At 53.7% G+C, this 10,996-nt stretch overlaps 2 protein-coding genes across 2 annotated transcripts; both read left to right on the top strand.

Moving 5' to 3' along the window:
• Positions 1-213: 213 nt before the first annotated feature.
• On the top strand, positions 214-3,488 carry HOXD13 (homeobox D13). Its single transcript, XM_025887676.2, has 2 exons — positions 214-1,055; positions 1,845-3,488. Exons 1-2 carry the CDS (start codon positions 281-283, stop codon positions 2,093-2,095), a joined length of 1,026 nt encoding a protein of 341 aa, XP_025743461.1. The 5' UTR covers positions 214-280; the 3' UTR covers positions 2,096-3,488.
• Positions 3,489-6,700: 3,212 nt separating this feature from the next.
• On the top strand, positions 6,701-8,256 carry HOXD12 (homeobox D12). Its single transcript, XM_025887666.2, has 2 exons — positions 6,701-7,773; positions 7,923-8,256. The coding sequence occupies exons 1-2, from the start codon at positions 7,200-7,202 to the stop codon at positions 8,159-8,161; spliced, it is 813 nt and encodes a 270-aa protein (XP_025743451.1). The 5' UTR covers positions 6,701-7,199; the 3' UTR covers positions 8,162-8,256.
• The last annotated feature ends 2,740 nt before the right edge of the window (positions 8,257-10,996 follow it).

The following is a 10,996-nucleotide window of genomic DNA, read 5'->3' as shown; positions in this document are numbered from 1 at the left end:
GGCGCGGCCCCGAGCGGGAGCCCTCGGGGAGGGAGGAGGCCCCCCGACCGGCCCAGGCCCCCTCCCAACCTGAACTTCGTTTTTATAAACGTCCCGCGATGAGCTAACCTGTTGAAGGGCGGGCGGGCGGGAGGCGGGAGGCTCGCAGAGGGAGAGAGGGCGAAAGGAAGAGGGCGGGAGCGAGAGAACGAGAGAGAAAGGAGAGGAGGGAGGAAGCGCGCCGCGCCATGGTGTCCTGCGCGGGGCCAGGGCCGGGGCCGGGGCCGGGCCGGGCCGGGCCATGAGCCGCGCGGGGAGCTGGGACATGGACGGGCTGCGGGCGGACGGTGGGGCCGCCGGGGCGGCCCCAGCCTCCTCCTCCTCGTCCTCTGTGGCGGCGGCGGCGGCGCCGGGCCAGTGTCGCGGCTTCCTCTCGGCGCCAGTGTTCGCCGGGACACACTCCGGGCGTGCGGCGGCGGCGGCGGCGGCGGCGGCGGCGGCGGCGGCAGCGGCCTCGGGCTTCGCATACCCCGGGACCTCTGAGCGTGCGGGCTCCGCCTCGTCGTCGTCATCTTCGGCTGTGGTCGCAGCGCGTCCGGAGGCTCCCTCCGCCAAAGAGTGTCCGGCGCCCGGCACGGCCGCTGCAGCGCCTCCGGGCGCCCCAGCTCTGGGCTACGGCTACCACTTCGGCAACGGCTACTATAGCTGCCGCATGTCACACGGCGTGGGCTTACAGCAAAACGCTCTCAAGTCGTCGCCGCACGCCTCGCTGGGAGGCTTCCCGGTGGAGAAGTACATGGACGTGTCGGGCCTGGCAAGCAGCAGCGTACCGGCCAACGAGGTGCCCGCGAGAGCCAAGGAAGTGTCCTTCTACCAGGGCTACACGAGCCCCTACCAGCACGTGCCTGGCTACATCGACATGGTGTCTACCTTCGGTTCCGGGGAGCCTCGGCATGAGGCGTACATCTCCATGGAGGGCTACCAGTCCTGGACGCTGGCCAACGGGTGGAACAGCCAGGTGTACTGCGCCAAGGACCAGCCACAGGGCTCCCACTTTTGGAAATCATCCTTTCCAGGTAGGAGCGTTGGAGTGGGGGGGGGGGGGGGGGGGGGGGGGCGGGGGGGGGGGGGGGGGGGGCAGGGAAGGGAGAGAGTGTACGGAAAGAAAGCACTAGGAGTGTAGGTCCCTACTTGGGAGCTGCGCTTGTCCTCCTCGCCCAGCCAAGGTTAGCCTGATGGAACAGTTCCTGTAGTTTGCCTGAAATTTGTACATTTCTCCTTTGATTTAAACTGTCCCTCTCGCAACCCTTTTCTTCTTGTGTGTGGGCATAAGCCTGTTTTTCCCCCACAGTTGAGGGTCTTTGCGTGCCCTTTGCTCAGGCCTTGGCCCCTCCTCCCCGAAGAAGTGTCACAGAGTTGGGTCCCACTTTTGAAGGATATGACTGCCCCAGGGTCACCACTAAAGCTTCTAAGAGCTCACAAACTCCAAACACAGGAACACAAGAAATCAAAGCTTGAACAAAAAAACATGGATTTTTTTTAAAGTCTGCGTACGTTTGTATGTGTGCAACCAGCATTTGCAGAAACTATCCTTATAACTGTCCCCAGTAACCATGCCATAAAATTGAAGGCTTGTTAAGATGCTGGTTTGAGAAACCATGATGATCCATCAAATGGCCTTCACTTTGAAGTGTAAATAATCTTTCTTTAATAATGTGTAAATAATATGTCTGTGTAAATAATAATAAGATGCAAACAGCCTGGTTTTCTTTATTCCCCATACCCCTTCCAAACATACACACACAGCCCCCAGTGGTGCTCCAGAAGCCCTGGTCTAATTTTTATCATGCTGTTTTTTATACCAGGGGATGTGGCTCTAAATCAGCCAGACATGTGTGTCTACCGTCGGGGGAGGAAGAAGAGGGTGCCCTACACCAAACTGCAGCTCAAAGAACTGGAGAACGAGTATGCCATTAACAAGTTCATTAACAAGGACAAGCGGCGGCGGATCTCGGCTGCCACGAACCTATCTGAGAGACAAGTGACCATTTGGTTTCAGAACCGAAGAGTGAAAGACAAGAAAATCGTCTCCAAGCTCAAAGACACTGTCTCCTGATGTGGACCAGCTTGGCCAAAGAGAGTTTAAATGCTTTCAGTTGTCTCCAAAAGACCTTCGGAAAGACTTGAATATGTATTTAATTTCGCCCCATCTCCCTGCCAATGATGGCAAATTTTGTGAATTGTTTTTCTCTCTTCCCCTTATCTGGCTCTAAAACCTTTTGCTACCCAACCTGACTCTGTAGTTCTGTTTCTTACTTGTTTATTATTGATTTTGTTCTTGTCTAGTTTTTTTTTTTTAAGATGTTTTTAATGTTCTGTTTCTCCCTCCAGGCCAGTATAAAGGACTTGAAGTATTTTTTAATAATCCCCCCCAAAAGAATTTCAGAAGTACCATTATGATTTTAGGGTTTTATTTTCCTAAATCACTTCATATGCCTGTTTCCAGCACTGATTATCTTCATAATCTATTAGGGTAGAAGGATTTGCAGTCATTCATATCCTGTGATTGGGCAATTTAATCATTAGCTCTCAGCAGTCACCTTGAGGCAAGTGGAAACAGCTCTGGGCAAACGGTGCTCTAGGGTCACTGGGAAAGTCTAAAAACAGGCGGCTGGAGGTACTGTGACGGCTTTAAAAGCAGCTACCTTATTAAATAGGGTTTGTGTCGATATTGGAATGAAGACAATCTTCCCTACTTTGGGTCTTTCATTTGCTGTTGTAGTTATATGTGTTTAGTATACCTTGTCGACTTGTGCTTTTATAATCTCTAATTTGAAAATAGTGTGTCCTCCTGGATGCCTTCATTTCCCCCAGCTCTAGATGCAAATATTTAAATGGCTGCAATTGTGAGAGTGATCCGTGGATGGTATAAATGCACACCTTCTCCTTGACCTTGGGTCTGTGGGACTAGAAATGAGGTGATCTCCTCAGTCCCCTGAAAGAGACGGAATCAATGTGGCCATGGGTGGGAACTTCTATCCAGAACCCAGTGAAGAACTTGACTGTCTGAACAAATGTATTGAGCCTCTCATGGAGTTTTAAGACATCTAACAAATACGAAAAATGTGGAGCTCTATAGTTCAAGATTTAAAAAAAAAAGATGTTTCTGAAAGTGATGATAAGTAACTACTTTTAAAGTGCTGCATATTTATACAACTGAGAGATTATTTTTGTAGATGCAAATGTCTGTGAGCTGGGATATGTGTGCAGTGCTTCAGGCATTTAAAAATCACTTTTTTATTCCTAGGGAGATGCAAATAAACAGAACTCTCTTGTTTCTTCTGTGTCTTTATATATTTGTTTTCTTTTTCCAAGCTTGTGTTACCTCTTGTGTTCTTATTTATTATAAAATCTTGTTGTCTTGAACATTACGATGTTCCCTATAGATGAAGGAAACTCAACCCCAGTTCTACTCTCTGAAACCTCCATTCTACTTCCGCCACCCCTCTCTGCCCTTTTCCCTGTGGCTTTAACATAAGTAGTGATGTCTTTAAATGAGAATATACTTTGTGGTGTCTAAAATGGTATTTTTTACCAGACAAAAAACATCTCCAATAAAAATTTTACTTCTCTTTCAATATTATCACTTTATTCAAATAGTTTTATTTTTTTAATCAATATGTATGTTTGTGTCTGGGTACAGGAAATCGTGCTCACTTGAAGGTGTTCTTCCTAGAAAGGCTGTTACAAATATCTACTCTCCGAAGGTCTTGAAATTAGACATATCCATATTTGGCCATTGAAAAAGAAACATTTCAAGCTGATCCCTTATCGCCTTCTCTGAGCAGCCTCCAAACAGCATTTGAGGACTGAAACCATAATTGTACACCCTAAACCTCTAGTCGCAATTTTTAGGCAGTATGAACTTTCTTTTAGAGGCCTTTTTGCCGCTCGGGGAAATGGCCGCTGAGGAACTAGGTGCCTCGCCGTTGTTAGCGCCCGGACACAAATCAATTTAGTGGTTACTAACTTTTTGGTATGAAGTTAAATACACATGTTTAAAACCTCACACAATATGTAACCTCTCCGGGCGGGACCGCTCCCTTATGGATCTGCCAGAGAAAGCGCAGAGACCCAGGGTCCAAAGCTACTTTCGTTTTCTCTGGCCCCGCTTGATTTCTTTCCTACCTTGCACCGATGGTTGGCTGTGGGCGGCCAACTTCGTTTTAACTGACACAGAGAGACAGACAGACAGAGAGAGAGAGAAGAGAGAGAGGAAGAGAGAGAACGGACTATGATTCAAACTGGAGAAGAAATAACCCTTGAAAATGGGGACACATCGACCCCGACCTTCCACTTTCAGGAAGAGTTTCTAACGTTTTCTCGGTTTTCCTCACAAGATGTGCTTTCATGTGAAACGGGCCTGTTTTCCCTTCTTTTCCATCGTCGTTTTCCCTCCTTTTTTGTAAATTCCAGACTCCAGGGCCGCACTCCATTCCCAGGTCCATTTCTAAGGTTTCCTGTCGGATGGGGGGATTGCCACGAGGTTTTCCTTTCATCTGTAGTTGGCCGGTCAGTTTCCCTCCGCCTAAGAGAAATGGGAGGTTTGCTGAAGATTAAAACTGCTCAAATGCTCTCCGGTGGAATTTGAATTGATGGCTAAATCAGTAACAGATGAAGACTTTGCTATTTATATGCATTCCTTTTATATTCCGAATTGAGGAGGGAGTAGAGGAGCCGGTAGGTGGCCGAAGCGCTGGATGGGGAGGCCCGCGGGGAGCCAGGGCGAAGGGAGCTTCGGAGAGAGGCCTTTCCTTCGGGTGGAAACTGAGAGGCCGCAGGGAGAACGCCACCGAAACCTGGCAGGTTTCGAGCGCCGCTGGTGGAGACTCAAGGCCCGCGCGTCTACGCGTGAGTCAAGAGGCGAAGGACGCTTTGCAGCCGGGGCGCACAGACAAAGACGCGGCCGCGACGCTTCCCCGTGTCCGGCAGCCTGCTGGGTGACTCTGACTCCGCTGTCCCGGCCAGCCTTGCTGCCACGATCTCCGGCTTTCCGAGACACTTGGCGGAGCCTGGCAGAGGGCCGTGACCGCACCGGCGGGCGACCCCAGGCCGGCGGTGCCGCCCTTCACTGTTGATCTTGACCGTGCTGCGGCGCGTCGCCAGGCGTGGAGCTCGCTCGCCATCTCCTGGGCGGTCGGCAGCATTGGCAGAGCTCGCGGTTTAGCTCCACGGCCAAATCCTCTCCCTCCCATTCCCCAGCTCACCAGCCAAGCCTCCTGCCCTGCCCCGCCCCCCGCCGCGCAGTCTGCAGCTCCCAGCTCCCAGCGTACAACTTTGCTTGCTGGACCTCGGAAATTATAAATCCAGGAGATGAGGTGGGGCCCCATTCTGAGCCAAGGAGATAATGGAGGGAGTCTAGTTGTTCTAGTCTTTCTGTTTCTCACTTAGCCCCTTTATATCTTTAGTCCCCAGGGGTAAACCGCAGCTGTGCCGCTGCCTAAGGGTCCGGAGAAGACACCCCTGGACTTGGAAATACCGGTGCATCGCTGTATGCTGAGACCGGAGAAGACGAGACTGCAGGGATCTCTGGAGCTGGAGCTTCGGGCTTGGGGAGGCTGTAGCTCCTGGAAAGCAGAGAGAGTTTCCCAAAATGAGAGCCTGGATCCCCTAAGTCCTTAGGAACTGAGGTTGCAGCTTATGCCTACACCACCCCAACCCCCGGAAAGGACGGGGAGTGGAGTTCTTGTCTCTTAAGTCTGAGCTCCTAAGGAAACTCTGACAGAACCCTGAAGAGTCCCGGACATCCCCATCCCCACCCCCTACCCCCGCCCTAGAGCGAGAGGAAGAGACCGACTGCGTTCCCCAGAGCCGCCCAATTGGTCGCCATAACTCACACAATAAAGTCGCAGCGCGGTGGTCAGCCTTGCCCTCCGGCGGCGCCTGTGTGGTCTCCGTGCCGGAGCTGGCGGTCTAACCAATTCCAGCTTGGCTTGCGGACCAGCGAGGCGGGCTGCAGGTTGGGGCGGGCGCCAGTCACGCGGTCGCTGGGGTTCTTGGGACCAAAGCAGCAGAGGAGGACCCAGAGCCCTCTGGCCAAACTAAATCGGAGGGCCTGCGGGCCGGGGGCGGGGGGGCTGCCACTCTGCTCCCGGCAAGGGAGAGCTGCCCGGCCCACATCCCTGTTCGCCAGAACCCCGAACCCGCCAGCCGCCTTGGAGGCGCTGAGCCGAGGATCGCTGCTAGCCTGCTGCCTCGGTGTGCCCCGCTGTTCCTGGCCGAGTGACTCTGGCTCTTCTGTCCTTCCACACCAGGTTGCGGGGAGCTCGTCTTGCTCTGCCCGCTGCAGAGGAGTTGAACAGCTTGGAGCTCTGGTTGGCAGGACCTAGTCGCCAAGGTGACTCCAGGCGATAAAAGGAATGTAGCCTTTGGCCACGACTGGCCAACGCAGCTGCCCCTTCCTGGGCCAGCATTCTCCATGGACCTGGATGGCCGCAGCTTCCCTGGGAGCAGAGGGCTTGGCCATGGAGAAGCACACCAGAACTGGTGTGAAACCAGCTTCCTGGGAGCCAAACTTGGGCAGAGTTTGTGATGCATTTCTCCTCCTTCAGCAAATTTCTTGGACTGTGCCGGGTTCAGGCAGTGTGTGGGTCTTCGCTGCTAGACCACTAGTGCAGAATCCTCTCCAGAGGAACAGGGCAGGGAGGAAATCGGGGTGGGAGAAGCGTTGCTCAGGCCTAGGGGTTAGAGCTGGTGGCCGCACCACACCCTGGGCTCTCCGCGCAAGCCTAGAGGTGCGCAGTACTGGAAAAGGCCTTAGCTGCAACTTAAAGCGGGTGGAAGCAAGCCGGGCCCAGGTAGCCAGTGGAAAAGGGGAGTGCAAAGCTAATCAAGACCAAGAAGGATCCCAAGGGACACTCGGGCAAAGACACCCAATGTCCCCAGCTTCTGAAGCTGATCCTGGAAACTCCCAGTTGGTTTCACCCTCGCTCAACGTTCCTTGCTTCTGCCTGGCAGCCTCGCCCTTCACCATCGAATATTGCGGGTGTTATCATAATACCCTGAAGGGGGGGAAACGGGTCGGGGGATGTAGGCGGTGCTGAAATGACCGGCTTTGAAGAACCTGCAGGCAAAGTTTCGTCCAATCGTCTGAGCCTGTTCTCTTATTCCCGGTTGTAACTAAATACTGCTGCGAGCGCAGCCGAAGCCCTTTGTTGGAGATGTGTGAGCGCAGTCTCTACAGGGCGGGCTATGTGGGCTCGCTTCTGAATCTGCAGTCGCCTGACTCCTTCTACTTCTCCAACCTGCGGCCGAATGGCGGCCAGCTGGCCGCGCTCCCCCCCATCTCATACCCGCGAGGCGCGCTGCCCTGGGCCACCACGCCTGCCTCCTGCGCCCCAGCGCAGCCTGCCGGTGCCACGGCTTTCAGCAGCTTCTCGCAGCCCTACCTGGCTGGTTCCGGGCCGCTTGGCCTACAGCCCCTGGGCGCCAAGGACGGACCCGAGGAGCAGGCCAAGTTTTACGCGCCCGATGTGGCTGCCGGGCCGGAGGACCGTGGCCGTGCGCGGCCGCCCTTCGTCCCCGAGCCTAGCCTGGCCCCCGCGGCCGCTGCTCTCAAAGCGGCCAAGTATGAGTACGCGGGTGTGGGCCGCGCGGCAGCGGGCTCTGCAGCCCTGCTCGAGGGGACCCCCTGCGCTGCCGGCTTCAAGGAAGACGCCAAGGGCCCGCTCAACTTGAACATGACAGTGCAGGCTGCGAGCGTCGCCTCTTGCCTGCGACCTTCGCTGCCCGACGGTAAACGGTGGCCATGCTCCCTGGGCCAGTTTGGGCTGGGTTGGGAGGTGGGGTGCGGGGAAAGTGTGGAGGGGGAGGGAGCCGCTAGGCGCGGGCAGGCTTACAAGGCGCGGCCGGCCGGTCTGACTTGGGCTGGGGCTGTGTTGCAGGCCTGCCGTGGGGGGCGGCCCCAGGGAGGACCCGCAAGAAGCGGAAACCCTACACCAAGCAGCAGATTGCGGAGCTGGAGAACGAATTCCTCCTCAACGAATTCATCAACCGCCAGAAGCGCAAGGAATTGTCCAACAGGCTGAACCTCAGCGACCAGCAGGTCAAAATCTGGTTCCAGAACCGGCGTATGAAAAAGAAGCGCGTGGTCCTGCGCGAGCAGGCTCTGGCGCTATACTAGCCCCCCGCGTGGCCGCGGCTGGCCAGGCCTGCCTTTGAAAGCCGAGGCCTGGCGTGGAGGAAAAGCTGGCAGTAGGGGCTTTTCCTTCCGCTCCTTCTCCGCTGGTCCCACGTACCCTTCCGCTCGGTGTGCAGCCCCAGAAGTCAGCAGAGGATTTGGAGACCCGGCCAGTTGGGCCTCTAGGCTTCCAGCTCTCTGGGAGGGGCCTGCAGAAGTTGAAATATAACCTTGGCCTTGAGGCTTCCTGAGTGGGGGCCTGGTGTCACCTGTCCTAGCTCTTGTCTGGGGTATTTACACGGGTGCTCACTCTAGCACCCTTGTACTTGGATTTCTGCTTCCACCTAGACCCCCTTTCCTCTTCTCCCCAGTCCTTTTCGAATTTAGTAGGCACCTCACTAGAGCTCAGAGTGGAATTAAATTTAGGAAGTCCTTCGGGAAGGAGTAGAAAAGGGCTGCAAGGCACAATTCTGTCTCTTTGCAGCCAAAGCCCCTTGTGGCAAAGCCAGAAACTTGGCTCCGGAGAAAGAAAGGGCACCCCCCCCCGCCCCTCCTGTCTGCCCTGGCTGGTTCGGGAGGACAAAAGCCACCCTAGACATTCAGACTTGGGGAGGAAAGGGGAGAGGGGAGGGATGGTGTGGCTGGACAAATTCGAAGACACCTCGGAGTTTGGGCTGGGCTGGCCCCTCCAGCTGGACAGAATGGGGTGGACACTTCCTTGCTGTGGATTGGAGGGAGGCTGAAGCTCCACAGCAAACTGCGATCTCTAGATAGGACTGGTAAAATTTCTCCTACTTCTCCTATCTACTCACATACGTCTAGGCCAGAGCCCTGCACTCTGTAATTGGACTCAGCTCTGGTGAGGACAGCTGCTAATCTACTCTGGGCTGGGTTGCACTAGGAGGTGGGGAAAATACCCAGGGGGAGGAGAAGGGAGTGAGCAAGGAGAGGGGTGTCCTACATTCCAACTGTAAATATGGTTTCCCTCTTGAGGTGGGTAAAGGGGTGGACATATCTTTCTTGAATTAGGGTAATGGGCCACCGTAGGGAGAGGTGAAAGCTCCTCCATCAGTCAAGGCGTGAAGAAGGAGGTCCCTCAAATCCTTAGCCCCTAGTCGCTGCTGTTGACCAAGTAGAGAAGTTCCCCCTCTCTCACCCTCTTCACCACCAGACAACTCCACCCGGGGCCTTTCTGTGCCTCAGCCACCATGCCTTTTCTGAGCCCATGTCTGGCCTGCCTCAGGGGTGCCTGTATGGCCCTGGGTCCTGCTGGGCTTGCTTTGTGGAGGCTGGGGTTCCTGATGCTAGATGGAGTTCTGCATGTGCTGGGGTGTCCTGCCTTACCCTCAGAGAAACTGAGCCCCCCCGCCGCCCCCGCCAGCTCCTTCTACCATCCCTACCTCTTTTCCCTCTCCTTCAGAGAAGTAGCGCCCCCCAACTCCTACTGAGTTGTATGACAGCCAAAGAGTTGAAGATTGGTTCCCCAAGTCCAGTGATTTATTTTCAGTGGAGGACTAGGCCCTATATGTGGAGTGAGCACCTCACAGAGAGTCCCAAGCCTCAGTCCGACTGAGAGCAGTTTATGTTTTAGACTATTGCATTTTCTTTGCTATCTAACAGTTGTTGTGCATGTTTTATGTTGTTCTGATTTTGTCAAAAAAAAACACAATAGTTTGTATATATCAGATACATCAAAATGTTTTGAGTGGAAATAAATATCCAGGTCCCAGCCAAGCTGTCAAGGGACTGATGTCAATTTTTCAAAACGTTTCGGATTCCCTCCTGATGATTTTAGGCCACCAAATTCGTTTTTCTTTTCTGGTTGTGGTTTCACTGCAGGTGTTGACTGTTCATTAAATGAGAAAATGGCTTCCAAGTCAGTTAGAAAATGGTGTATAAACGCCTATGAACAAAATGTGTATGAAACATCCAAGTGGGAGGAGGGGCGACTGTGGGCAGATTGGAGGGCATTAAGTGAACTCTCAGCTTGTTGCAGGCCAGGGCTTCTGTATTTTACCTAAATTCTCAAACTTTAAGGCTTGCTGTTGGGGTGGGTGGTGCTGTTAAGATATGAAATTCCTCAGATTATTTCAACACAAAACATCTCTCCTGGCCATGTTTTGATCAGGCTACTTTGGAACAGGCTATGCCCTGTGGAAATCCTCCATCCTGGCACCTCTGCCTGGAGCCCAGCAGGTTCCCTTGGGAAATGTGGCCTCCACACCCCGTAGGCCTTAGGAGCCTCTAGCTGAGGATGGGAAAGTTAAAGCCTGCTCAGTATGCACCATCCTCTTGCAGACCTCAACTCCCAGCTAGCTTTGAAATGGAAACTAGAGAATTGCTAGCTTTTAGCTAGTGGAAGAATTAGCAAAACCATGAAATCTCCAATGCCAAGTAGTCATGGGCTCCAACTCCCCTTTCCTGAAGCAAATTTGCTGTGTATTTTAAAATATTTTTAAAACAGCTCCTTTAAGAAAAAATACAACGGCGGGGGGGCAGGGGAAGAAGTGAGAGGCCGCAAGGCCCTCTTTAGAAATGTTTTCCCACCTGATGGGGCTCAGGGAGGTAATGGTACCCAGAGCTGAGTCTCTCCCCCAAAACAGCCGAACAAAGGCGGAGGCCACATGCAGACCTCAGGTCCAGAGAGCTGGGTAAAGGACTAGGAAACTGGAATAAGACGTAGGCCCTAGGATAACACAGAGACAGTTTCTTTCCAATATATACCCTTAAATCATCATGTTCTTTCTCTTTAGCCTGGGAGGTGGGGTTGGAGGAGAAATTCATGGAGCCCACTCCCCAAAGAGATTGAAATTATTCTAAGTGTAAAATCTCGATTGT

The sequence above is a fragment of the Callorhinus ursinus genome, unplaced genomic scaffold, assembly GCF_003265705.2.
Source record: "Callorhinus ursinus isolate GAN/ISIS: 27379988/994484 unplaced genomic scaffold, GSC_fseal_2.0 scaffold2, whole genome shotgun sequence".
Taxonomy (NCBI): domain Eukaryota; kingdom Metazoa; phylum Chordata; class Mammalia; order Carnivora; family Otariidae; genus Callorhinus; species Callorhinus ursinus.
This window is presented reverse-complemented; position numbering and strand designations above follow the sequence as displayed.